Source organism: Osmerus mordax, chromosome 8 (genome assembly GCF_038355195.1).
Source record: "Osmerus mordax isolate fOsmMor3 chromosome 8, fOsmMor3.pri, whole genome shotgun sequence".
Lineage (NCBI taxonomy): Eukaryota > Metazoa > Chordata > Actinopteri > Osmeriformes > Osmeridae > Osmerus > Osmerus mordax.
Genome location: NC_090057.1, coordinates 17,744,866 through 17,772,562, shown reverse-complemented (window position 1 = coordinate 17,772,562; position 27,697 = coordinate 17,744,866). Strand labels below are relative to the sequence as shown.

The 27,697-nt window shown below is 42.6% G+C and overlaps 2 protein-coding genes across 4 annotated transcripts; one reads left to right on the top strand and one right to left on the bottom strand.

The window, feature by feature from the left end:
* Positions 1-4,141: 4,141 nt before the first annotated feature.
* Positions 4,142-14,435, bottom strand: znf106b (zinc finger protein 106b). 3 transcript variants are annotated; one of them, XM_067242154.1, is made up of 20 exons: positions 14,379-14,435; positions 13,729-13,823; positions 13,565-13,626; positions 13,208-13,411; positions 11,882-13,087; positions 11,505-11,769; positions 10,606-10,672; positions 8,984-9,141; positions 8,820-8,880; positions 8,422-8,700; positions 7,619-8,322; positions 7,375-7,509; positions 7,151-7,267; positions 6,791-6,982; positions 6,512-6,574; positions 6,179-6,298; positions 5,553-5,624; positions 5,318-5,389; positions 4,979-5,125; positions 4,142-4,864 (listed from the first exon to the last, which is right to left on the bottom strand). In XM_067242154.1, the coding sequence occupies exons 1-20, from the start codon at positions 14,401-14,403 to the stop codon at positions 4,808-4,810; spliced, it is 4,101 nt and encodes a 1,366-aa protein (XP_067098255.1). In that variant the 5' UTR covers positions 14,404-14,435; the 3' UTR covers positions 4,142-4,807. The 3 variants fall into 3 exon arrangements, with proteins under 3 accessions (XP_067098255.1, XP_067098256.1, XP_067098257.1); XM_067242155.1 differs by having other exon boundaries at positions 8,984-9,138; XM_067242156.1 differs by lacking the exon at positions 14,379-14,435 and adding an exon at positions 13,938-14,102.
* Positions 14,436-14,686: 251 nt separating this feature from the next.
* churc1 (churchill domain containing 1) lies at positions 14,687-27,660 on the top strand. The gene is made up of 4 exons (XM_067241573.1): positions 14,687-14,857; positions 16,140-16,275; positions 16,377-16,447; positions 27,133-27,660. The coding sequence occupies exons 1-4, from the start codon at positions 14,819-14,821 to the stop codon at positions 27,223-27,225; spliced, it is 339 nt and encodes a 112-aa protein (XP_067097674.1). The 5' UTR covers positions 14,687-14,818; the 3' UTR covers positions 27,226-27,660.
* Positions 27,661-27,697: the final 37 nt, after the last annotated feature.

The window sequence follows — 27,697 nt, the reverse complement described above, 5'->3', positions numbered from 1 at the left end:
GTTTTTTTCTGGAAAAAACTCGCATCACTCCCACAAACAAATTCTTCGTATGTAAAAAGTTTAGACTTTTAATTGACAATATTGACAACACATATTAATAAACTTGTCTTTACTCAGAATATCGTCTCAGATTTCAATTCGAAGCTGTAAATCTAACACTGTAGGCAATCTCCCATGGTCTCCGCTCTGGCTCCGCCTCGAAAAACAATGGCTGCCGTTGCAGACGATACATTTATTTCCCCCTCCCAGTAACCCCTTAACCAATGATATGTACTTTGAGCTTAACTTGTCATGAGTATCTGGCAGTTTTCAGAAATAAAATCGGTGATTGGACGGCAAAGATATTAAGGCGGGTCTTATGGGTCTTTTTCGACCCATATTTGAATGGGCCGGCTAGATAGGGTTAACTGATAACCACAATAGGAAACCAGAGAGGGTACAATTTCTGGGGAAATTGTAGGGTGTGCTTGCTTGCGTCGGTTGCACAGGGGTCCGTTTTTGAATGACATTTTTACAACTGATATTTCTGTATATTTTATATAAAAATGCATACTTATTATTTATTAAGATTACATAGATTTAAAAGCATTTTTTTTTTTGCTGCTCATTTACAACTGAAAATACGAGTGAAGTGTAGAATGAAATAGATGTCTTCTCATTTCCCCTGCAAGAGGCAGCCTCAACGTTGAATCAAAACGAATACATTTGGCAGACCGGTGTAAAAATTGACCTAATCTCTATGACTTAAACGTCATTTTAAGTTTTTCCCTTCTCATGATATTTTCAGGCATTTAGCCTACTCATTGCATTCATTCATTAATAAAGAACCCCCTTTGACGATTATTCTACGACGTTACCCGGTAGTAGAAGATGGAATCGCGATTCAAACAGTACCATCTGCTAACTGAAAATATGCCCCCCAAAACGTAAATAAGCTTGACATTTATTTAGTGGAAAATCGCTCATTCATAAAAAGCTCACTGGTAGCGATCATTGTCAGTAACAACGCAAAATGCGATATAGCCCTGTGTTGAAAAGCTGCCCCGGTAAATTGTACTACTACGGTACAGTACTAGACTACTGCTGTGTTCGTCTTGGTAGCGATTGCGTTGGTTGAATTGGATTTAACGTTCCGTTGTACGGTTTAAGATGAAATTAATTATTTTCATGAACAGATTGACAACGTTTAGGCTGTGGCAATGAAGTTCAGGTTAGTAGTTAGATAGACTTTTGATTTAAGTAAGGGGAGTGCCGAACATGTTCTGTCGCCGTTTGACTTCCTAAACAGCTGTGTAGTGTACTGTAGATGTTTTTGTAGTGTGTCTCGCGTAAGCTACAGCGTTGCAGTGAGCTACACTGGTTTGAAACCACAGGTAATGGTAATTTCACCAACAAATCGTTTTCTAATGTCAGAATAAATCCTACAACGAAAATGTATATGTGAGGAATGTTTATTTTAACGATTGAAAACAGATAACGCTACATCATAGACCACTGTAGTATGTGTTGCCCGGGCAACACAGGCTAATGTCATGATGCTAATACTTCAGTGAAATAGTAGACTACTGTTTCCGAAAGTAGATGTACTTCCTTAATAATATCAGCTTATATTGTACATTACACATCACAATTGTGTGTCATATCACAAAGTAAAATGAGTAAATAGTTATCACCCTGGCCTCTTTTCTTGTGGCGTTTCTGCAGCTGCCTTGCAGTAATGCTATAGTTAGCCTAGCTATCCCCCAAGTTAACAGATGCGAAACGAATGTTCTGCCAAAGGTAGTCACGCGTGTTTTCGTGACGTTAGTGACGCAGTGACGTTAGTAACGTCAGTGACTGTGGCTAGCAAATTAGCCACCGTTAGCTTCACTTTTCGCCACAAAAACTTAACTTAAGCCTAAACCATGCAACGGAACGTAAATTCCAATAGAAGCAACTCAATCGCTACCAAGACGAAACTTTTGACACCTACGTTGTCTATGTAGGCCAAATATTGACTGAGTTTTAGGGGGGCAAAAAGAAATAAAAATAATAATATATATGTGAGAGAAAAAAATGATATATATATTTAAATAATATTAGTCTTGTCTTCAGAAGCTTTTGTTAAACACACTCATTATTCTTTTTTTGATCGTGTCAAAGCCAGACTGCTTTTGTGGGACAATGAAGGTCCTCAGTGACTATGTTTCACCCCCACTTATATATCTGATGGAAACGTCTTGTATATAGTTCTGTTAATATGCCCCTTTCAAAGGCACGTTCAATAAAGTAGATTATATTTTAGACACACTTCTCAATTTATTACATTATTACCAAGTCTTGTTAGATCACGTTATATCCATTAATCCGATACAATGCGTTGGAAATCATACTCAAATCACGAAGAAAAAACAACAACATATGTGATGAGTTCCATCTAGAATAGCCCTATATATAGCCTATTTCTAAAAAACAAGTGAAAGGAATACTATACAGTGACAGCATACATTTCCGTAAAGTTTGCATCATATCTCTGATTCTTATCGGACTTGTACCCCATTCTGCCACTGCAATGCCTTAGCTCACACGCTCGCAACCATATAAATCTATGCTCACGACTGGTTGTCGCAAAGTATGACGTGTACAGCTAGTTGCAACCGGAAGAGTCGGAAGTGGAAAGATGGCGCGGTCCAGTTTCGTACTCTCGCTTGCCTCACTGCGCCACTGAGCACTTTTCATAGAAATGAATGGGGACGCCATCTTGGAAGACAAAAGTTGCTTCCTCTAGTTATATTAACTCTATGATCCGCACTAGGTGCTGCCATCTTGAATGAGTCAAAAGCAGTCGATTCAAGTTGAACCACTAATCAGAGGCTTAAACCCGCCCCCTGACTTTGTGACGTGGACGACGGATTTATTTTGCTGCAGCAAGTTACACCGTGGATAAATGTAAGGATAAATAAATAAATGTAAGGATAAATAAATAAATGTAAGTATAAATAAATGTGAACACATTAAAACGTAAATATATATATATATACACACAAATACATTAATATATTTAGTATCTCATTTAATTTGTAATTTATATATTTTGTATGTCAATTAGGCATTTCATTATATAATTAGTCATTCATTGAAGCTTTGTGTTATATAATTATTTATTTAGTTTTGGCCCCTATAATCCTCCATAGCCGTTACCATTGTTGCCGACACCAGCCATGCAGCCACGACTTGACTTTCAACATCAGCAGGTTACCAAAGCAGAGATAAACAGGCTTGTAGCAGCATACATAGTAGAGGAAATGTTGCCATTTAAAGTTTTAAGCATTATTTTATTTTTGAGACATTTTGCTTACGGCCAGTACTGTAGCCCAGTTATGCTTGACAACTTTTAGGTTGATTTGTGGTATTAAAAAGCATAAAATAGAGATCTGTCCTCATTATAATAAGTATGAGTTGATTTGTCCATATATATTGTTATTTGGCAAGTGCATCTCAGGTGATGTCACGGAGTAATCCAAAAGTAATGTAACTAGTAGTGTAACTAGTTACTTTCAGCAGTGAGTAGTCAAGTAAAGCATTAGTTTTTTATTTTAAGTAACTATTAATGTGTAATCTATGACTTTTTTTGAGTAACTAACCCAACACTGCAGATAACACAATCAATAAAGCACTGTAACACAACACGTTGTGAAATGTAAATGTGAAATGTAAATGCAACACGTTGTGAAATGTAAATGCCATCGACTGTGGGCGCTGTTTAGCGTTTGTAAATGGACCATAAAATACTAAAATTATTTTACATAAAATGTATTGGTATTTTAATGAATTTGACACATTTAAGTATTTAATTCCTATTTTAATTATTGACAATTATTTAATGGTGTATTTATTTAATTCATTTTGGCACTTTTAGTCCTCCATCGAAGCAGGGCTTTCTTAGTTTATTTTGGTTATTTTTACAGGGACAGTGCACATTAATCAACGTTTCAGTAAAAGTGCCGGTTTTAGCCAGCCGGCTAAACCGCAGTCCCTGGGCAGGTTATTAGACAGAGATTTTCTCCTTTGGAACAGACTTGAACATGGTCTTGATGTTTAGGGCTACCTTTCTTTTTGCCCATTATATGCCATCTGAATATTAAATTGAATACAATAAACGTGGACACAAATTACTTTAATAAAAGTAAATTATTCACACAAATGAATTGAACAGTTTTTCAACAGGTATACAAACTAAATGAATTAAGTCACATGACAGCAAACCCCAAATGTCTGTTCCTTCCCACCAATACTGGTTGCCAAACTTTGGTTACTCTTCACAAAAAGACCAATATATACCTCAACTCCATTATAACCAGGTCATCAAAACCTAATAAGGACTTGTCATCTTATTCCCAACTTCACCCATTGTTCCCAAACTAAATAACATATGGTCTACTCTTGCCGTGTTGATAGGAGCAGCAAAGATAGCTGATATAATTGCTTCCAGATTAATATTTTAACCCTGTACATGGAAAACCCAAAGCTCTGTTATAAGGCTGTGAAGTTTGACGGTTGATAAGCAAACTAATTTCTGATGCAGTCAGATGTCTCCAATTCATTGTTTAAAGTTCCCATGTTATTTTCAAATTAAGCTATAATATTGGAAACAATGTCCTGAAATTTGATCAAATTAAAGCGCTAGCATTCTTAATAACCAAATTAATCTCCAAAAGGAAGTCTAATTGAACCTGACAACTGGATATATCATTTACAATTTGTATAATAAAATTTGTGTTATTCCCTCTCCACCCCCACCCTACCAGGGGCAGCCCTCCTGGCCTGGTCAGGTCTCCAGCTTGCTGTCCTTTTTCACATGGCTCTGCATGTGTCCAGGCAGCTCCTGTAAGTGGGACAGGCCAGAGATGTATGTTGTCATAGCTCAGTAGCACAACACCAGAGAACTCAAATACTTGTATCCCCTTGTTTTCACAAGAAATGAAACCAGGCGCCTTACTTTCAGCGAGGATTGTTTGGCAGAAAAGAAGGCGTCACAGGACTTCCAGCGGCACTTGACATTCTGCAGCTGTGCATTACTGTGGTCACAGAGCAGGTGCTGAACGAGGTGGTCCGCCACGGCGAAGATCAGAGAGCAGCCCTGCCACTGCCACGGTCAGGACGACAACATTGAACATATTATCAACTGAGGTGGTTCCTTTAACGCTTTCTTCCGAAACACGTCAAAGTTCTATCCTGAATGTACCCATTTCATTGGAGTGACCCGTTTGTTTTTGGGACAAGCGTGGACATACACATCAGGACATTAAGAGAGAAGGGACAAATTAGAGCGTCGTACCCAGCAACGATAGTTCTCAATCAGGTTGAGTTTCACCGCCTGTACAGTCCCATCGTAGCAGCCCGTATAGATCTATAGAGTAGACAACAACATTAATTGTACATGAGATCCATATTCTAGCAGCATGTAGGAGCCCTCTGTGTCAAGGACATTTTTATGTAACAAAGAAAACAATACTAATAACCATAACCCTAATAATAAGGGGGGGGGGGGGTAGTTCCTTTCATGAACTTACTATACTCTTATGGATGGCCATACACATCACCATGTCTGTGTGGCCTCCGTACACCTGCAGGCGGTCATGGGACTGGGAGGAGACAGGGAGAGGGGTAGACAGAGAGAGAAGGTTAGACAAGGAGGGGGAGGAACACACACAAACAACAACTTAACCCTTGTGTTATCTTCGGGTCATTCTGACCCATCAGTCATTGTGACCCACCGTCGTATTGCGGCAACTTTAACGCATACAAAAACAAAGTGAAGCATTTTATTTTAACCGTTGGGCTGTCTCAGACCCCCCACATTGCGAAGGTTAAAAGAAAAATATTTTTAATTTGTTTTTGTATTGGGTAAAATTGGGTAAACACAACGATGGTTCGTTATGAACCTTTGGGTCATGTGACCCGAAGGCAGCACAAGGGTTAATCATTCTCCAACACTTATAAGTGTATTCATCTGCTAAATAAGTGGTGGACAATGTGGATTTAGTGTTCGCATTCATACCAACACAGTGAGACAGATGTAAAAACTGTTGGTCAGACTGGTTTCTGACTGTCCAAACAGGGCTTGGCTACTCAACATACGTCTTGTTTAGTGTGCACCTCTGGATGCTACGTGAACAAACCACCACAAGGCTCTTACCTGTAACTCGTACACGCGCACCAGCTTGTCCAGAGACGCTGTGACCATCACTTTCCCCAAGATGGCTAATGCTGTCACTGCGTGTCCATGACCCTTGTAGATGCGTACCAGCTCTCCATTCTAACCACAGGAAAAATAAATGGACAAACGCATCTCGACAGGGTAACATCTTACAGCGTATGATATCAGAAGATTTTTTTTTTTTGGAGAATGTCCTTCATCCCGCCAGCAGGAGAGGGGAAGGAGGAGGGGTTGACAGGAGAAAAGGAGGGGTTGAGAGGAGGAGGAGGAGCAGGGATTTAGAGAAGTAGGTGGTGTTTAGAAGAGCCTTACGTGGATGTTGTGGGCGTGGACCGAGGTGTCACTAGAGCCGCTGAAGACCAGATCGTTCACCACCTGAAACAAAACACCTGAGTTTTAGAGTTTAGTTTTACAAGATAATTCAAATGTGTGTAGGATATCCTTGACATCCCCCTACAGTACCACAGGAGGTACCTGGGTGCCGTTTCTAGCATCAATAAAAACATAAAATAAATTAAGAGTACGACAACTTCTCCTCCCCCAGTCAGACTAACCCCTTGTTCAGAGTACATTCGAGGTCATGCCCACTACCTTCATGCAGAGAACCGTCTTGGTGTGTCCCTGCAGGGAGCGGAGCAGCAGGCCGCTGCGGGCGTCACGGACACTGATGCTGCTGTCGTAGGAGCCCACCAGCAGCACTCGGCGAGAGCCCTCCTGCGCTGTGCCCAGGCAGCTCACCCCCCGGGGGCCGTGGCACTCAAACACATCCAGCTGCCTCTGGGTCTACGGCCCAATGAGGGGTGGGGGGACAAGGGACACAGGGATGGAGAGGAGGGCAGGGAGAGGAATAAGGAAAGGAAGGAGAACACACGAGAGAGGACAAGAGTTTGAAGTCGAAAGAAACCCCCATTTGATGAGATTTGAAAATGGGCACCGAGGCTTTGAGCTGACCTTTAACTCGAAGCTGACCACAGATCCATTGGCAAGGCCCACGTAGAGAATCTTCCAGGCCGTGTGCAGACACAGCACCCGGTCAGACAGGGAAATCTGCTCCAGACACTTCATAGACTGGGAGGAGCCGAAAACAGAAAAGGCAGTCCGGGTGACCGAACGATGGGACATTTGCTAGACTTTGTGACAGAAATATCAGGCCCAATGGCATGCCATGTGTGTACTTTGATGCTGTAGCAGCGGACGGTCTGGTCACTGGAGCCTGTGTAGAGGCGAGACGGAAGACCAGGCAGAGACGACACCAGCAGGCAGTTGATCTTGTTGGTGTGGCCCTCAAACACAGCCTGGCACTGCCTGCTCTGAAAAGACATGTGCAATTCATCCATCCATTCAGTTAATTCCATCAACATTATTTCGGTAATACAACGTTCCGTACTTTTAAACTGGGATACATGGCAGGGACAGTACCTGTAAGTTGAAGGTCCGTGCTGTGTTGTCTCCGGAGCATGTGTATAGCAGACCTTCGTGAATCTGAAGTCCATGGACAGGGCCTGTGTGGCCTTCAAAAAACCCCAGAGAAGGTTCTTCATCTGAAGGTCCCGTCTTGTGGGGGTCTTGCTTGATACCCTTAAGGAGTGCTGGGGGGACTCTGGTCTGGGTGCTGGAGGAGCTAACTTCCACAATGGATGGTTCCAGGGGCCCAGGAGGGGTAGAGCTGGCCTGGGGAGGAGCAGGGGAACCACGGTCATCCTCGCTGTCGGAGTCCTCGATGGCGACTACCTCCTCCATGCGGCTTGCTGAGGTGGTCTCCACCATCTGGATAGAACAGTCGCTGTCCTCCAGCGACTCCAAGGCCACAGAGGCCTTGATGGGCCCCTTGAGGTCCTCCTCGGAGTCGCTGGCGGAGGAACTCGAATCCTCCAAACTTCTCTTCATCTCCAGCCTCAACTTGTCTTCTCGAACATCCACAGACTTGGAGAGAGTTGGTGCAGTGGTGACATTTACCTCCCTCTGGTTGTTAGGAGGTGACACTGCAGGCAGGTTGACTAGCAGGGAGGCTGGGTTTGATGGGGCAGTGGGGGGCATCAGCTGGGCAACACTGGGTGGAACCGGTGTGGTTATGGGTGATGACGGAGACTGGCTAGCCCTCTGGAGGTTCGGACTGACAGCAACTGAAACCAGAGAAAAAAAATCACGTGATTAAATGAGAAGATCATGGCTTCAGTTTTATTAGCATAGAGATGTGAGCAGGAATAATCCACAGATCCTACCCGTTTCCAGACTGGGTGGGAAAACATACTCCTGTTTCAATGTCTGACTTGGCAAGCTGTAGAGGGGAAGGTGTTGGGGGTCAGGGTTGATTGTGGGGGGCAAGGGGCCCAGTGTGCGCAGGGACGCGGTCAGGGTGGGAAGGGGAGGAGAGAAGGCCACGGGGGGCAGGATGGAGGAGACCACGTAGGGGTTTGACAGCACAGGAGCAGGGGGAGGGGAGTTGTGGGTCGACAGCGCTGTAGCGGTGTCCTCGTTGCTAGTCACCACAGAGTATCCAACTGCAGATCAGAGGTGGAAGACAGGAAATTACATCACTGGGCCTCGTTGTCATTCTTGCTTGAAAAAGGAATTTAAAAAGGTGATTCCCAGGAAATGTTCCTCCCTTCCCAACACTCACCTTGCATCCCCTGTAGGATCTCAATACGCCTGGCTCGCAGACCACTGACCTCCGCAATCACCTGGAGGAAGGGCTTCCGTTTAGATAAACTTTAAAAAACTAACTTCCGTGCCAAAACAACACACGTCACACTGGTGTGACCTTGAAAGGAGGTTTGTGCGCACCTGCTGTTTGACCAACAGGAGCCGCTGAACTTCGGTGTAGGCAGCCTGCAGTGAGCTGCGGGCCTGGATGAGAGAAGCGTCCACAGCCAGCATGGACCGGCTCAGCTCCTCCTCTTTCAGAGACACGGCTAAGAGCTGATCCACCTGGCCAGAGTCTGCTGCAGTATAGTTCATCAGTTACAGCCACCAGGGACAGAGTCACACGCTGTTCTAGACAGATGCAGCTTGTGCTGCTACGACTACAGTCTAAACACAGGTGTCAGGTGGCTGAGCGGTGAGGGAATCGGGCTAGTAATCCGAAGGTTGCCAGTTCGATTCCCGGTCATGCCAACTGACGTTGTGTCCTTGGGCAAGGCACTTCACCCTGCTTGCCTCGGGGGAATGTCCCTGTATTCACTGTAAGTCGCTCTGGATAAGAGCGTCTGCTAAATGACTAAATGTAAATGTAAACACCAAGTAACTGTATGCAATACAAATGCTGCTGCTAGACTATTGACCAGATCAAGAAAGTTTGATCACATAACATCTACTCTTATCTCTCTACACTGGCTCCCTATCCAAGCCAGAGCTGACTTCAAAGTTCTACTACTAACATACAAATCTCTGCATGGATTGGCACCACTGTACCTCTCCGGTCTCCTTGCACCCTATTGCCCCGCAAGGACACTTAGATCTCAAGATGCCGGCTATCTGGTGGTTCCCAAAGTTAAGAAAAAAACAGCTGGAGGTAGGGCGTTCTCATATAGAGCACCTCTTCTCTGGAACAAATTACCCGTCTCAATTAAGGAGTCTGATACTGTTGACATTTAAAATTAGGTTAAAAACGTTATCGTTTAGTCAATTCTACGACTGTTAAAGGTAAGTATGTTACTAGTTGGAGGCAATGGGGGACGGGTTGCTTCCATCCTTATTCTATAAATATAACTTATTTTAGAGTTCTCTTCCCCATGAACAGATTTCATGTTCCAAATGAGGGGGGCTGTCGCTGTCTTGGTGTGTGGGGTTGCATCAAATTCCCCTTTTTTGCTCTGTTAAATTGCTGCACCAGTCCACACTTGACCGGTGGGGATCTCATTCTATTATGACTGTAACTGTTATCTGCTCCTGGCATCCTCTAATCCCTGCTCTCCTCTCTCTGTCCCCCCCCCACACACATCCCTTGTGGTGTGGGGGGTTTGAGTTGTCAGCACCTGCCTGGTCGTCGGTCAGCCAACGCTGGACCTGGTCGCGAGTCTCCCGGTCCTGTCCTACATCTATAAAGTTGAACAATGGATTTTGGTGTTTTAAAAACCCACCGACACTGTATGACTATGTTTAGCTTGTGTTCTGCTCCTCTCTCTCACCAACCGTCTCTGGAGGAGGGGATCCCTCTCTGAATTGCTCCTCCCAAGGTTTCTTCCATTTTTCTCCTGTTGAGAGTTTTTTGGGAGTTTTTCCTTGTCTTCCTTGAGGGTTTAGGTTGGTTGAGGGGCAGTTCTATGGGCATATGTGAAGCCCTCTGTGACATGCTTGCGTGTAAAAAGGGCTATACAAATAAATTTGATTTGAATACTTCTAGCACTGTCCTAACGGCCTAACCCAACTAACATTAGCAGCAGTAGGGAAACATTATATGGACATACCCTTCTTTAATTTCCCCTTCTGTCTTTCTCCACTGTGGTCAGCAGATACACCAGGTAGTTCGCCATCCTATTGCAAATGGGCAAAAACAGTTTTTGTTGTAAATGTTGCTGTGGGGATTCAACATGTATATGTACACAAACATACATGCCTATACACATTCTGACGTCACGAGAGGCTGGGTCCTGGAGGAGTGCTACCTTCCCCAGAGGTGGCTGCAGCCCTGAGCAGCTGTGGCTCCCTCTGCTGGGGGAGTCGGGGGCTCCATCCCTCCCTCAAAGCGGGGCGTTCCCGCACACCTGGGACTGATCAGACCCTGATGTCCTGAGAGGTTTTGTTTAACACTTGTACTGCCTTCAGGTCACATGACCCAAAGGTTCATAACGAACCATCGTTGTGTTTACCCAATTTTACCCAATACAAAAACAAATAATTTTCTTTTAACCTTTGCAATGTGGGGGGTCTGAGACAGCCCAACGGTTAAAAGAAAATGCTTCTTTGTTTTTGTATGCGGTAAAGTTGTCGCAATACGACGGTGGGTCACAATGACTGATGGGTCAGAATGACCCGAAGATAACTCAAGGGTTAAGAGGGAGAGCCACAGTTAGGTGGTGTGTGGGGTTTGGAGAGGAGGAGGATTCCTGCACCAAGAAGAGGCGCCGTGTAAGTTTTTGACAACCTATGTGAGTTTGGAAGTTTTTTTTTTTTTGTTAATTCTGAAGACCTCTAATAAACTCCTTGTTTTTGTTCGACCCCGGTGTCCTCGCACTACTTTGAGCTGTCCCGCTGAGGGCTGTGTAGCCTCTCGTGGCGTCACAACATACACACACACACATTTATCTTGACTAAATGTAAATCTTTCTACACACACACACACACACACACAGACACACTCGCTCACAGTGTTACACCTCTTCCTCTTCTCAGCTCTGTGGACCACTACTCCATTGTCACCATGACACCAGCTAGGCTCTGCCTTCAGAGAGACAGGGAACCCTGACGCTGCTCTGGGCTGTTCCACCCTCTGGGCCCCGGACGCTCCCTCTCCGTCAGGTGAAGCCTGGGCTGGGGGAGGAGACAGGTCATGGTGCCCAGACAGGGGAATTTCCTCGTCAACAGTCAAGCCCTCTGGGTTGGAAAGATGATGTACCAGTTCAATCCCAAACCTGAAACAACATTAAAGCAAAATCAAGTAGAATCCCCGTTCACACACAGTTTTTCACTGGTTCAGTCTATGAAAGCCTCTCAGCCAACTGTGAGGCAGACTGACTTATTCACCTGGGCATGCCTTTGACCTTCTGCTGGTTTTTCCTGGTGGCCTCCTGGTACAGCTTCCAGTTGACCTTCCTATGGGAGCCAGACAAGCTCAGCAGTTTATGCATGGTGGGCTTCAGCGCCGCCTCCTTATCTGCATGGCCCTTCCGTGATTCGCTGGCGTTCCGGATCCTGCAAGCCGTGTTGAGGTTGGGCTGAGGCCCTGCTTCACTAATATGTCTGCTAAGGGAGGGGGGCAGCTCCAGGGTACGGAGTCTGGGCACCCTTCCCTGGGCTGCACTATCCCCGTTAATATGCCTTTTTGTGTCAGACATGGGGTCCACAGTTGCCTTTGACAGCTCTGTTTTCTTTTCTCTGTGCGGCTGAGTCTGTGCTTCACTGGAGGCCCTGCATGGATCCCTCCTCCCCAGGGCCCTCCTAATCTGGTGGAGCATCACAGTGACTTCCTCACTCCGTATGGGACCAATGTCTTTGTCTTCAACCTGGGAAGGGCCTGGGTTAGGGTCATGTAATCTACAGGTAGACACAGGAGTGTTGAGTGCACTTTTCCCTGAGTCCGGGGCTCTTTCCGGAATGTTCGGCACGGGCCACATATGAAATGTTATGGACCCAGCTTCAGGCAAGTCATCATTGGTGTAGTCCAGGTCTGTCCCACTACCAGTAAAGCTATTATAATGACCCATGTCTCTGCTGATGGACATAGTTGACTTGTGTGGAGTGTGGTTGACTGGTTTAGCTCCTTGGGGGTTATTTTTTTCTTTTTCAAGCTTGCCTGCTAATGACAACCTCTCATTGTCGTCATCTCTGGTGAATTTATTCTGGTGCTTGTTGTTGCAAGAACCTGAAGTAATGGATTTATTATGGTCCTTTCGTTTTGAGCTTGTTGATTGGGTGGCCTGGGATTGCTTATTGTGGCTCAGTCTCTCCGGTTTATCAGACTTTCCACCACCATGATGCTGGGGTGTGCTGGGGTATCCAGGCAGCAGCCACCCAAGTCTTCCAGCTAACCTGTTCTCCTTATTCTGATCCTTCTGCTCAGGCTGACTTGTTGCAATTCTGGTTTGGGTCTTCACCAGAGGTTGCTGTCTTTTCACCTTCTTTTGATTCTGTCCAGGGGTTATGTTCTTCTGTCGCCCCTCTGCTGTTGCAGGTTTCATTGTCTTTTGTTGCTGCAAGTTGTGCTTCTTTGTCTTGTTTCTTTTCTTTTTCCTGGAGTAAAAGACAAACAACGAATCACGACTTGTTTTCAAATTAAACAAAATAACTTGACGGACAAAATACAAACCACATAACTAGCTCTGTATGAACATATGAAAACCATGCCCCTACTGTGAGAGTCTGAGTTCTTTGTTGCGTATCCTGATTCTTGAAAGGGTCTCATTGTCCAGGGTCCACTCAACAAAGATGGGCTTTTTATTTTTCAGAATCAACTTTTTCATGTTGGCTTTGTGTTTAGGTGTAGATATGTGACTTGCATAGCACTTCAGACCAATGTGGCTTGTCCCACAAGCCTGGCAATCATGAATATAGTCCCTGTAGGAGATAAGAAGGAAGGATGCATTTCCCACCATCAAACAGTCAACATTAGTTCAGTTGCCAAAAAAAAAATCATTAATATGTTTACAGCTGAAAAAACGGCCTTGTTGTGAACGGGAATTGAGGATGGAAACAAACGCAGGAGCTTACCTGCCTGTCACAGCCTCAAGTTCCCGGTGGTGTTGCAGGCTCTGCATATGATTATGTGCTTTCTGTAAGATACAGACATATGTATTATTATTAAAGTTTAGTCTTTCACTTAAATAAAAACAATACTGCTTCCAACTGAATGAAGTAGCTAGCCGCCTTCTTACTGTTTTGTTAAATGACATTCTGCACAGCATACAGTTGCTCTTTGCGGCAGGATTTTTCATGGTAACGTTGGTCATTCTTAACTCTAAAAGGTAATCTGTAACATTGACATGGTTGTAGAAAAATCATTTAAAGCGACTTGTTATGGTTGAATGACAAACATCTTGAAATACAATTGAATCATTGCAAGAAAGGTATATCCAAAACATACCTCACAAACCTTACGTTAGGTAAGTATCAGTCTGTTATTTGTAATAACTTGGATTGTAAGGATGGATTGCAACATGTGCTTACAAATGTAAAGTTGTGTCTCAATTATAACTCTTCCTAGTCTTGTTGACATGTAAATAATAGACACCGGTTACTTGACAAACCAAAAATTATACATTACTGCTTTTTAGCTAAAGCTCACATGCTCAACTAGCTAGATCGGCGCCATGGTTGAAAGTATAACTCCACCCCCTTATGTCCAACGTAAGCAGTACGGTTTGAAGCAATAACTGTAAGGTTTGGAGTAGTCTTCTATGGCAAGTCGTCATAAAAGGCTAGATTTCTTTAGATCAATATCAAGACAAAACAAATAGAAAACATCACAATTATTTGATTCCATCAAAAAAAATCCTAAACATTTGTTTGAAGTCTTCAGCCTTACCCCTCGCAGCTTGGCGGTATTGCATTTCCGTTGTGGCACCCGGCTCGTTCCGGTCATTTTATTCAATTTCTGCAAGTAAAAATATGTAAAACCATTCGTTTTAAACAAATCCAAAATGAGGAAACTGGCACCCCATTTTTTTTGCGGACCGTCCCGCCTGCCGGGCCCCATCAACCGTTTAGGTGTATTCTAATAATAAATAGACGGTGTGATCGGCTGCTGGCCACACACTCACTGAACTGTAGGTGGCGGCATAGGTACCTTCAGCAGGGTGCGACTGACTCCCAACCATATCAAAAAAAGAAGAAGAACGGGTCGTTACATTGCGGAAGTGAATACTTTGTGATGATTATTCTGCTAGAGTAGCCTAATTATAAAAACTGTCACACCGTAGCCGACTCACAGATCTTTTTAATTAATTATTCCGCTAAAGGGGGGAGATGTGCAATGGTTGTGTACAAAAAGAATACCCTGACAGGGTGAGTTATTTCATTAGCTCTCCGTGATGTGTATATGTATGTGATATGTATGTTTGTACAAAAGGCCCCAAAGTAATTTGACATTTTAGTTCGGTTGTGATTGGTTATTGTTTAATTAATAGGGTGAGCCAACCCACGTGACCGTAACTGTCACAGAATAGAAGTAGGCTTTTCAGTGGTGGTCTGGGGTATCGCTATAGCATTTTTACAGTTATTGTGCTTGAATGAAAAGTGAGTATTTCTTCAATTGTATTACTTCTTGTATTGTATTTTCTTGTGTTTTTATGCAGTTATGTTATATCTTATTCGTTAGCGAGTTTGTGTTTGAGTTTGTCACCTCGTCTGCTGATAGCTAGGGGAGTTCGACTTCATGCAGCGCCTACGACCTCAGTTTTCAGCCCTCGGCTCACCAGACCCGTGAATCTGCCATGTAGATTGTAAACCTGTTGTAGGCTACGTTAGCAGGACGGCAAAGTTATAATTGAAGCCATTTAGTTATTTCTTAGTTTATGATTAACATTAAAAGTAAGTTGATAATATAATGCATATGGACATATACAGCATGTTGTGCTATTTTTCATTGTATCTTTGTTATCCTGTTCTATAGGAGACCACACACACACACACACGCACACACGCATACACATACAGATGCAACAAGGAAGAATAAAGAAAGAAAATAGTAAACCCTCTGAGCTCATTTATTCTTACATGCTGTGGACACAGTGGACTTTAATGGTGTTCTGGCCGACACACTGGGGTGAACACAGAGATAATACAGAGCTAGTGCCCAGTGTTAGAACTCATTCAATATCTCCACTACAATGTTCGTAGATAGAACTTTGTCCTCTTTTACTGAGACCACTTTGTTAAGGGAGAGCAGAGCGAAAAAAAGACTTTGGAAACTCTTGCACCAGTGCATTGGCTGGCTTGATCTCTCCAATAGTCCTGGAAATGCGACCACATCCCCTCTGGTGTTTCAGAGGTCATCTAGATAGCAGCCAGACTGACACAGCCAGACTGACACATGATGTTGGTTGCCCTCCTTCTCAGCTAGCTGCTCTTAGTTGGCCTCTGAACAGTATGGGAGACACTTTCTATGATGTTATAGTTTCATTACGGCTCTTAGTGCGGCAAAAGATCAGAATATCATGGGATCTTCTCCAGCACTGATTAGGTCAATTATAAAAGTCTACTTGTGTATAAACTTACAATTTGTAATTCTGGGACATAGGCCTACTGTATCTGTTCACTAGCTTGACCATCTTTATCACAAACACAGGGAAGCATCTGTTTGGAGAATGGTTCCTATCTGATGAATTACCTGGCCTGTGCCAACTGCCACCAAAGGGACTTTGTCTTGATCAGTAATAAGTCCACAGAAGAAGAGGATGGAGAGGAGATTGTCACTTATGACCGTGAGTCTTATGTGGTGCTGGCAGCAAATACTTACCTTATTGTATTAAAATGGTTATATATGATACTATTATCTTTGCATGACCTCTTTTCTGTCTTACAGATGTGTGTAAGAATTGTGAACACGTGATAGCCCGGCATGAGTACACATTCTCTGTGGTTGACGAATATCAGGTAAGGACAGTTGCACAGTATGGAAAGACAAACCTGTCACAGGACTGACAGATACTCTTACTCAAACATTACAACATTAATACCAAATGTACATTTAGCAGCTTTCATGCAGTGCAACACAGTTAGTCAAGTCAATTTTATTTAAAAAACACATTTTAAAATAACAGCTGTTAGCCAAAGTGCTGTACAATAACGAATAATTAAAACACAATAGGACACAAGACACAATCACAGACATTGCACAAACATTTTATCACTCTACCTACGGCCATATGCAACAATAAATAAATGAGTTTTAAGAAGAGATTTAAAACCATCATATGTTGATGCAGTTTTTATGTTAAGTGGCAAATTATTCCAGAGTGGTGGAGCAGCCGCTGAGAAGGCTCGATCTCCCCTCACTTTGAGCAAAGAGTATAGCACAAGAGGCGACACTGATGCTTTTTTGGTAACAGTCACTAGGGAACGCTTCGTTCGCGCGCCGCCATTGTGGAGTGACAACATAGGTAAACATTTATCATATTCTCATGTAGGCCTATGTGTAAGTGCATGTAAACCAGCAGATACTATTTTAAAACAAATTCCTGCATTAAAATAATGCATCATGACAGTTTGTATGATTTGAAATGGTCATTTCACAATAGCATTTAATTATCGCGGCAAACAATGACTGCACTGAACTGTAAGTAAAGTACAAAAAAGTTAAAATAACGAAACCTGTAATTATTAGTTGTGAACGAATATCATTCACGTCTAACTAAACCTAGTCACGCGAAAGTGAACGAGGTAAACAATTCCTTTATCTTTCATCTTCTGAGCCTATGCAGGTCACGTGAAAAATGATCCAAAGACCCGTACTGAAGGATTCTAATTCTTTGTGTCTATTCCAATATGTAATGATGGTATTCTATGACACAAATATGTGTTCTAGAAAGAGTGGTCTGGAGCAGAGGTCCGATAATATCAGCTTTAATGCAGCAGTTGGAAATCAACAAGTACAGAGCTCTGGGGTTGTCTACGTTTCCCTACCCGCAACAGAGTTTGGGTTGGTTCACGAAGTCCAACTGGCTATCTTTCCCTGCCCCAGCATATAATATACAGTGCAATTAAAACAGAAAGATGAAAAGAGGGTTGAGCTTGTTCTCTCGTGCATCAGGGAGTTGTTCTTGCCTCCGCGTCCCACCTGCTCGGGTGCCATCTCCACCCAGATTCAAGGTTGTTTCTGAAAATGAAAAGATAGAGACACAAAGAACAGCCTGCTTCCCACACTCAGTGTGAGACCCAATGTTTAAGCCTGAGCACACTTCTAAGTTTCATAACTTTAATAAGCACAATGCATAACTTTAATAAGCACAATACATAACTTTAAGACATGCCTCCTTCATAAATCCTGTTGTTATATTCACTCGTGCACAGTGCCCTGATATGCAGCTGGTGATTACAGTTCTAGAATATGTGTTGTAATGTATTATACATTCTTTAATCCCTCTTTTGATCTCTGAAAACACCAGAGATCAATCAACATAGCCCGGACCAACCACCGCCTCCTCGTCCTGGTCAGCCAGCCCCAGCAACGGCATTTGGAACCCCTTCGTCGGGTTATCCTCAGCCGAGACAATGATCCTGTTACACAGGGACCTGATACAGTCATGTTGATATTGATATAGCACACTCTTAAGTAAAATAGCGGAAACCTTCTTAGTCCAGTACAATTCTAGTGTGGTCAAGCAGTATCACTCTTGGCCTAGTCGTAACCCTCTTTTCCGGACTCTCACATTCGTAGCAATAGCAAAAGGTTCACTGGCCCTTCTCCACCAACTCCTGCAACGTACAACTGGATTCTGGAGCAGCACAACACATGCTCCAGTGGTACCACGTACTTCCTTTCCCCAGCACCCTTAGGGCGTGCAAGGTTCTCTCGATGACCTTGAATGGTCCTGTCCATAAATGTACAACAGGCTTCTCCGAACATCGGATGATGCATTGGGGCAGGTGGGACAGGGTCTTCAAGGGGAAGGGGGGGGGCAGACCACTCCTAGGTCTGATGGGGCATAGGGGCAGGGTCTCCAAGGGGAAGGGGTAGATCATCCAGTGAGAAGGGGGGGGGGGACAGGGTCTCCAGGGGAAGGGGGGCTTAGAACAGGGGTTAGGTAGTCAGACCCGCCGGTCTGACTCGTCCTGAAGCAGAAAAGAGTTACAGTCCCAGCATCACCTTATCTCCCATGATCCATGATCAAGCAGTAACTGAGTCAAATGAGATGCGAACAGTCGAACACCAATGATTAAACACAGATATTGAAATCAAGAACCCATTTAAGGATTTAAAGTGGATATTTTTAAAGTTCAAATAAATCCCTCCTTTCACACCCTTTTAGGGTGTGAAAGGAGGGAACAAAAAACAAAAACAAAAAATATCCCATTACTGATTACACAATGTTGGCATACAAATCAACAATAATGATGAGACTATGCAGCGTTATGGCCAAGTGGTGAGGACACACTGGACACAGTGGGAAAACCCTAATGATGTTATAGGGGAAAACCCACCGTCACTCCACAGAGTGGACATTCGACATCCATGTATCCACGGCAGACCTGGACATGCTCACAGGCCCCCTTCACCACATACATACAACTTCAGCCAAGCTTTTAGAATTGTAATAAAATAAAATAAATTCGAAACAAATAGAAAAACCAGAAATTAGACAGGATATTTTAAAGTTTTCATAAGATCCCTCCTTTCATTGATAACTTTAATCAATACCCAATCTCCTCGTTTGACTCCTCCACTCTTTGGTTTACTGCTTCACCTGGAACAGAATTTAGCAGAAGACATATCTTTTCTAGTTAGCATTTTTTATAAAATTGGTCAACCATTTGATTCGCCTCTTCATCATGCTATGTGAAAGGTTTAAGTTGTGGTATTACATATGATCTCCAATAAATCAATTCAAATGGTGTTATGCATCTGGTATAGGACTGGGAAAGACTTCAATTCACATAGTAAACATACTGTATCTATAATTACCAGGCTGTATTGACCCTTCAGTTTTCTTATTGTTGAGCAAACACATGTAACAGCATCTAATAAGACCATACATCATCATTTGATAGTCAACTCCTATTAGTCATGCCTAGAAATGACAATCTGTTTCTTTGTTCCCTTCTTTAGAAAATCAACTGTTAGTCTAATTTCTTTCACTCCAAAAAACCTTTTCTGTCTTTTAAAACAGTTAAGTTTAAGACCAATATTGTTTTAGATTCTCTATTTTACCAAATCACAGCTCTTTTTATCAAAGATATGATCAAAGCAATTTTCATTATGCCAAACCAGAATCCGTATGCTTCTTAAATGAAATATAAACCAAATCATGTTCTTAATGTAGCTATTAACCAAACATTTTTCCCAACTATATTTTCTATAAAGGTCAGATAGGTAGAACTTCATAACTCGTTTTGCTGCAGTTCAAAACGAGCCAATTAGCTCAAACCATCATAACCACAATTTATCAGACTTGATGAGTCTTCCCAAATTATTTCAGAACTGAATGTTATAATAACCCTCTTCATAATACAACATTATCACAGCCTAACTGTTTATCCCAAACAGTATGCCAGGCTCTGATAAAACTCTCAAATAAAACTTAAAACCAAATTATAATTAAACTCCAAATAAAAGTACATTGAGTTATTTTCTCGTTCTCATTTTTAACCAAATTACATCTAATACCTTTATCAAAACTCTTAAAAACCCTAGATTTTACTATTTTGACTTAAAATGTTATCCCATACACCTTCAAAGTATATTCATAGTTTCCTCTTCAAAACATCAGTGTTTAAACCAATCATCTCTTCACATCCACAAAACGTTCTTGTTTTATTTCATAACCTTCCATGATCCTCTCTAAACCAATCCTTTATGTAACTTTCCAATTGCTTCCTCATAATTTTTCACATACATTTCCTCAAACCATTCTTTGACCAACACAGCTGTTTAGCGTTTACCGTCTATTCACTTAATTTTGCTCTAGTATAACTCTTCCAATTGTATTAGAACCAATTTATAAACCAGGGGTATACCCTCTGGGATCAACTTTGTAAGATCTCGACGTAACTGACTCTTTTAGCCCCCACCTTTCTCCAACTCTCCTCGGGATTTCTTTAACTTCTTGGTCAAAGGAAAAAACACACCACACTCCTCTCTATTTTTATTAAACTCAATCTGACTCCACACAAATAGACAGTGTTCAGGGATTCTAACCCTTGGAGAGGACTCTAACCTCCCTCTGGACAAAGACAACGAGTTTAGGGACTCTAACCCCTGGAGAGGACTCTAACCTCCCCTTGGACAAGACAACGAGTTTAGGGACTCTAACCCCTGGAGAGGACTCTAACCTCCCCTTGGACAAGACAACGAATTTAGGGACTCTAACCCCTGGAGAGGACTCTAACCTCCCCTTGGACAAGACAACGAATTTAGGGACTCTAACCCCTGGAGAGGACTCTAACCTCCCCTTGGACAAGACAACGAGTTTAGGGACTCTAACCCCTGGAGAGGACTCTAACCTCCCCTTGGACAAGACAACGAATTTAGGGACTCTAACCCCTGGAGAGGACTCTAACCTCCCCTTGGACAAGGACAACGAGTTTAGGGACTCTAACCCCTGGAGAGGACTCTAACCTCCCCTTGGACAAGACAACGAATTTAGGGACTCTAACCCCTGGAGAGGACTCTAACCTCCCCTTGGACAAGACAACGAATTTAGGGACTCTAACCCCTGGAGAGGACTCTAACCTCCCCTTGGACAAGACAACGAATTTAGGGACTCTAACCCCTGGAGAGGACTCTAACCTCCCCTTGGACAAGGACAACGAGTTTAGGGACTCTAACCCCTGGAGAGGACTCTAACCTTCCCTTGGACAAGACAACGAATTTAGGGACTCTAACCCCTGGAGAGGACTCTAACCTCCCCTTGGACAAGGACAACGAATTTAGGGACTCTAACCCCTGGAGAGGACTCTAACCTCCTCTTGGACAAGACAACGAGTTTAGGGACTCTAACCCCTGGAGAGGACTCTAACCTCCCCTTGGACAAGACAACGAGTTTAGGGACTCTAACCCCTGGAGAGGACTCTAACCTCCCCTTGGACAAGGACAACGAGTTTAGGGACTCTAACCCCTGGAGAGGACTCTAACCTCCCCTTGGACAAGACAACGAGTTTAGGGACTCTAACCCCTGGAGAGGACTCTAACCTCCCCTTGGACAAGACCACGAGTTTAGGGACTCTAACCCCTGGAGAGGACTCTAACCTCCCCTTGGACAAGGACAAAACACAAAAACGGTTGATTTCCCACCACTGTTGGTTTGACTAGGTACGATGAAACATAGTAATCGTCTAAATTTGGTTCTCAGTTCCGAATAGCAGTACTTTGAATTAACAGGTGTCTGCTTACCTTTTTTTATGTTGAGGCCTCTGACGATTACGTCTGTCTCCTCGCACCGGTGTATGGGTCTCTCCCCCGATCCGTCGGTCGGGCCGGAACCCTCTGGACTCCCTCTTTTCAACGTCGGGGTCACCAGTTGAAGGATTCTAATTCTTTGTGTCTATTCCAATATGTAATGATGGTATTCTATGACACAAATATGTGTTCTAGAAAGAGTGGTCTGGAGTCGCAGAGGTCCGATAATATCAGCTTTAATGCAGCAGTTGGAAATCAACAAGTACAGAGCTCTGGGGTTGTCTACGTTTCCCTACCCGCAACAGAGTTTGGGTTGGTTCACAAAGTCCAACTGGCTATCTTTCCCTGCCCCAGCATATAATAAACAGTGCAATTAAAACAGAAAGATGAAAAGAGGGTTGAGCTTGTTCTCTCGTGCATCAGGGAGTTGTTCTTGCCTCCGCGTCCCACCTGCTCGGGTGCCATCTCCACCCAGATTCAAGGTTGTTTCTGAAAATTAAAAGATAGAGACACAAAGAACAGCCTGCTTCCCACACTCAGTGTGAGACCCAATGTTTAAGCCTGAGCACACTTCTAAGTTTCATAACTTTAATAAGCACAATGCATAACTTTAATAAGCACAATACATAACTTTAAGACATGCCTCCTTCATAAATCCTGTTGTTATATTCACTCGTGCACAGTGCCCGTGATGCATTCAGTGATTAAAATGCCACACATATTAATAACTGGGATCATAGTTAGTGCCGTGCCTGATATGCAGCTGGTGATTACAGTTCTAGAATATGTGTTGTAATGTATTATACATTCTTTAGTACCCGGCAGATTTTTATTTTAACTTATTTTTTCTCTCTAATTATTCGTTCAAGAATCGTCACAAACGACACATCACTACTGCCGAGTCGCTTTCACTCCAAAATGGCGGAAACGTATCGCTGCTACTGGGCACTGGTGTTGCAATGGAGCGTTCTATTGGTTCTATTGTTAATCAGAATCAGAAACGTTTGCACAGACAAGGAATTTGCTTTGGCAGGAAGGTGCAAACATTAAACATATAGGAATCTAAAATTTAAATATGAGGACTAACTATACTAAGGGTACATAACTAGCAAACTAAGGGTACATGACTAGCAATGGAATTAGATTAAAATAAACATATATACACAATAAAATATAAAATATAAGTTGCAGTAATTTACAATATAAAAATACAAATATTACAAAAAATACAAATGGTACAGGATTGTATTGTCCAGTGCAAAAAGCAGTGTTGTTTTAAGGGCATTAAGTATTCACTTCTTGTATTCACTTGTTCACTTCTTGTCAATATAAGTTCTTTGGTTTGAGACGTGTCCTTGGAACAGTCAACCGAAGACTACCGGTTGATCGGAGGTCTTGTGATGTATTTTGATGGAAGGAAAGAAGATCAGAAATATATGGACCCATGCAGACTATTATAAACAAACAATAATGCCTTTAACTGAATACTGTATTTGACTGAGTGCCAGTGTAGTGACCTGGGGCCTCATGTATAAACGTTGCGTACGTACCAAAAACTTGCGTACGCTGGTTTTCACGCACACTTTGTGATGTATAAAGATTTACTTGACGTGAGAATGTGCGGGCCGTCCGCAAAGTCTTGTCTGGCTCTGTAACGTGGCGAATTCTAACTGAAAAGTGCCAAAACTCACCAAACATTACAAAATAAAGTTTCCACTACTACGTTTATGACGTTGACTATTCAAAAAACTTAAAAATAAAAGTTTGATCATTAATGTGGATGATCACATAAAAATGCCCAAACCCATAGCCTTCTGTTTAATCCACCACCACTTAATAACTTCTGTTAAACTTGAGGGTGTCAAACGAACGACAAAATCACTCAGGAAATGCATGTCACGCTAACCCTATAGCTGCTATGCTGTTATGATGCGCCACCACTCGTTTCTTCATTTAAAGTTTTACATCGGACCATTTCTTCTTAATTTCTGCCATGGTCCGGTTCTCTGAACCCACATCATTTATGGCCCTATAATAATAATAATGATTTTATTTGTAATGCACTTTACATTTAGCTAAATCTCAAAGTGCTACAGGTTAAAAACAAGAAAGGGCACAAATAGTGACAGTTTTCCACTCCGCCGACTTTCTTTTGTCGCTAATACCTGATGACAGGCCGACAAACAGGACACATTTTCTCGCCTCCACCTCTGTTGTCAGAACCTCGTTCTCACAGTCACCGTATTTCTTTGAATAAACGCTGTGGCGTTTATGAAATAACGTTAATTTTTAGTGCAGCGTTTATTCGAGGGCGCCGTATATTCGAAGAAATACGGTAATTCAGACAAAGAAATGACCTCAGGAGCGCATTTATAGGCCATCTGCATATTCATTTATGGGAGGAGGAAAGGCGGGGTCAGTGGCTCGTTCACGTGCGGTCAATCTCACGTTGATTGTGATTTATAAAGGAAAGGTACGCAGGACCTGGCGTACGATCGGTTTTATACATGTGAATATTTCTGTGCGTAGGTACTTTTCGAGTTTTGGCCGTACGCCATCTTCTGGTATGAAAGCTGCGCAATCCTTTATACATGAGGCCCCAGGACTGGTGAAATATGGGGGGGGGGGACCCAGACAAACCCAGAGAAACACCCAGAGACGACACAGTAAATAATTGCTCTTTCAAGTAATAAGCCCCCGTTCAAGTGTTGACCATTAAATTAGCTCAAAGGTCTGTAGAGATCTTGGGACAAAGCCACTTTTTTGTGTTTTGCTAATGCAGAATTCGGTCAAATAAAATCAGTAAAATAGACGCAATGAGTGGAACATGGCATTTTATTTTGTTTGAGTTTTAACTTTAACTCGCTCTGGATAAGAGCGTCTGCTAAATGACTAAATATAACTTGTCCAGTGGGGCAAGTACATTTCTCTTCCACTTTTCCTATAAAAAAAATCCACTTGTCCCGGACAAGCGGACAAGCCTTAATGTCGAGCCTTGCAATCTGGATGAAATAAAAACATGTATTACAGACTCCATAGTTTTGGATGATAAAAATGACTTAGTTTTTAGCTATATTCTTTAGTTGATGGAAACAGCTTCTGACCACATCATTGATCTGTTTATCAAAAGTCAATGCAGAATCAAACGTAACACCTACATTTCTAGCATGTGTATGAAAGTTCCCAGATAGAGGTCCTAGTTTACTGGCAACCATCTCTGTTGAAGCAGAGGGGGCCAAAGATTAATACTTGCGTCTTTGCTTTGTTTAACTCAAAGAAATGTTCAGACATCTAATGCTTAAGATCTCTCAAACAATCCAACAAACACTGTACACTTGAAACATCCTTTGGATGTAAGGGTACATAACACTGAGTATCATCTGCATAGCAGTGATATGAGGCATTATATTTCCTAAAAATGTTATACAGAGGGAGCATGTATAAAGAAAATAAAACAGGATCCAGAATTGAGCCCTCTGGAACCCCATACAGAACTGGTGCATTAGACAATGAATAGTTGCCAACCTCCACAGAAAAGTTGCGGTCCTTTAAGTAAGAATCAAAAGTGGATGAAATAAGTGCACTAGATAAAACAAAGGCTGGAAGTGCACAGTTCTAACTGTATAACAGTGCCAAATTAATAATGAATGCCAAGGAACGGTCTGTTACAAGACACAATGTAACAACAACACTGTGATACATATGACACATGCACACAGTGGAAGTCAGACAGTGTTTAGACCCTTTTTACTTCAGCACATTTATGTGTGAGATTAAATTATAAATGGATAAATTTGCTATTTTATTATTGTAATAAATAATAATAATTGTGCAATTGTCTATCAATCTACACTCCATTACCTATTAGGTCTGCGTTTTGACTGGGCCACTCAAGGACAGTCAGAGACTAGTCCCAAAGCCACATTGTTGTCTTGGCTGCGTGCTTCAGGTCACTCTCAAGTCTAAGGTTGCGGGCACCCTCGAGCTAGTTTTCTTCAAGGACCTCTCTATGTTTGGATGTATTCATCCTTCCCTCAGTTCTGACCAGCCTCTCTGATGCTGAGAAGCAACCCCATAGCATGATGCTGCCCCCACCATGCTTCATCATAGGGATGGTGTTAGCCAGGTGATGAGCAGTGCCTGGAGTTTTCCAGACTGCCCAAAAGACCAGAGAATAATTTAAATGCTGTTTGGCAAACTTGCTGCCAACAGCCCTTTTACTTGTGTGGCTTCCTTCATCCACTCTACAGTTAATGCCTGATTGATGGAGTGCTGAGATTTACAGCAGGTTCCCCCATCTCTGCAGAGAACTTCCAAAACTGTCTTAGAGTAACTTGTGTTATTGGTCACCTCGCTGACCAAGGACATTCTTGCACGGTTACTCAGTTTCCTGGTGGCTCTAATCTTCTGTTGAAAACATTTTTCAATAATACTAATATTGAGGCCTCTATGCTCCTGGGAACACTTAAAGCTTTAGAAACGGTTTTATATATTTTGCCCTGATATATGCCTCACTACAGTTTGATTGTGGAGGACTACAGAGAGTTCCTTGGACTTTATGTCTTGGTTCTGGTCCTGTCTGACATGCAATGTTAATTTTTGGACCTTATACACAGGTGTGTGCCTCTCTAAACTAGAGCCAAACGATTCAATTTGCCATAGTTGGATTCCAATCCAGTTCTAGATACATCTCATCAATAAGTAAAGCAAACAAGATGCAGTTGACACTAAATTGTGCCACAGCAAGAAGTCTGCATACTTATGTAATGAGACTTGTTTCAGATTTTTCATGAATTAGTTGAAATGTCTAAAAACATGTTTTCACTTATTTCACTCATTATGGGTAATTGAGTATATATGACTGTGGAGTCAGGTGGCTGAGCGGTGAGGGAATCGGGCTAGTAATACGAAGGTTGCCAGTTCGATTCCCGGTCATGCCACCTGACGTTGTGTCCTTGGGCAAGGCACTTCACCCTACTTGCCTCGGGGGAATGTCCCTGTACTTACTGTAAGTCGCTCTGGATAAGAGCGTCTGCTAAATGACTAAATGTAAATGTAAATAAATATTACACAATAAAAGGTGCTAAAAGTGATAAGGTGCAAATACTTTCTGAAGCCACTTTATGTATACGGTATACATTTTTCAATACCCTGTACTGTTCCATTTAGCCATGGATGCTTTTACCACAAAAATGGATGACGTTGTAATGTGTTGTTCTTCTAGGAGTACACAATGCTCTGCTTGCTCTGTGGGAAGGCAGAAGACTCCATCAGTGTGCTGCCAGACGATCCCAGACAGTCTGCCCCTCTCTTTTAGACCTCCAGCTCAGCAAGCTTACAGCCAAGACAAACCAGCAGCATCTCACCTTAAGAAGGCTGTGCAAGTATCGCATCACAGACCACACTGCATTGGTTCTCTCATATCTACACTAGAGATAGTATCCATTTTCATCTCAGATTTAGTATGTGGTGAAAATATCAGTGAGTGTGAAAGTGGTAACTTCTTTAACAAGATTTGGAGCCAAGGAGAATATAGATCACATGCAGGGGAAGCAGATTCATTCTGGACCTCTGTCATGTTGATAAGCTCAGTCAGTGAATACATTTTGGGGAAATGTCTATTGAACTTCTGAGAAAGAAAGGTTTTGTATGAATTGTTTAATCTTGCAATCAAAATGTCAGTTTGTGTCAATGCAGCTGTAACAATGGGAAGAAAAAATAATTGTATAAAATAAACTTTTTTCATGTAGTATTGTACGTAATGAGAAATACAAAATTTAAACAGTTAC

What these genes read in the sequence shown, in the direction of transcription:
- znf106b (XM_067242154.1), bottom strand. Translation starts at nt 14,403, where the DNA reads ATGCAATACCGCCAAGCTGCGAGGG. An exon ending in AAGGTCAAAGGCATGCCCAG is followed by an intron (nt 11,770 to 11,881) that starts GTGAATAAGTCA and finishes ATGTTGTTTCAG; the next exon opens with GTTTGGGATTGAACTGGTAC. An exon ending in CACGGACCTTCAACTTACAG is followed by an intron (nt 7,510 to 7,618) that starts GTACTGTCCCTG and finishes ATGTCTTTTCAG; the next exon opens with AGCAGGCAGTGCCAGGCTGT.
- churc1 (XM_067241573.1), top strand. Translation starts at nt 14,819, where the DNA reads ATGTGCAATGGTTGTGTACAAAAAGAATACCCTGACAGG. An exon ending in GGAGATTGTCACTTATGACC is followed by an intron (nt 16,276 to 16,376) that starts GTGAGTCTTATG and finishes TCTGTCTTACAG; the next exon opens with ATGTGTGTAAGAATTGTGAA. An exon ending in CTGTGGTTGACGAATATCAG is followed by an intron (nt 16,448 to 27,132) that starts GTAAGGACAGTT and finishes TTGTTCTTCTAG; the next exon opens with GAGTACACAATGCTCTGCTT.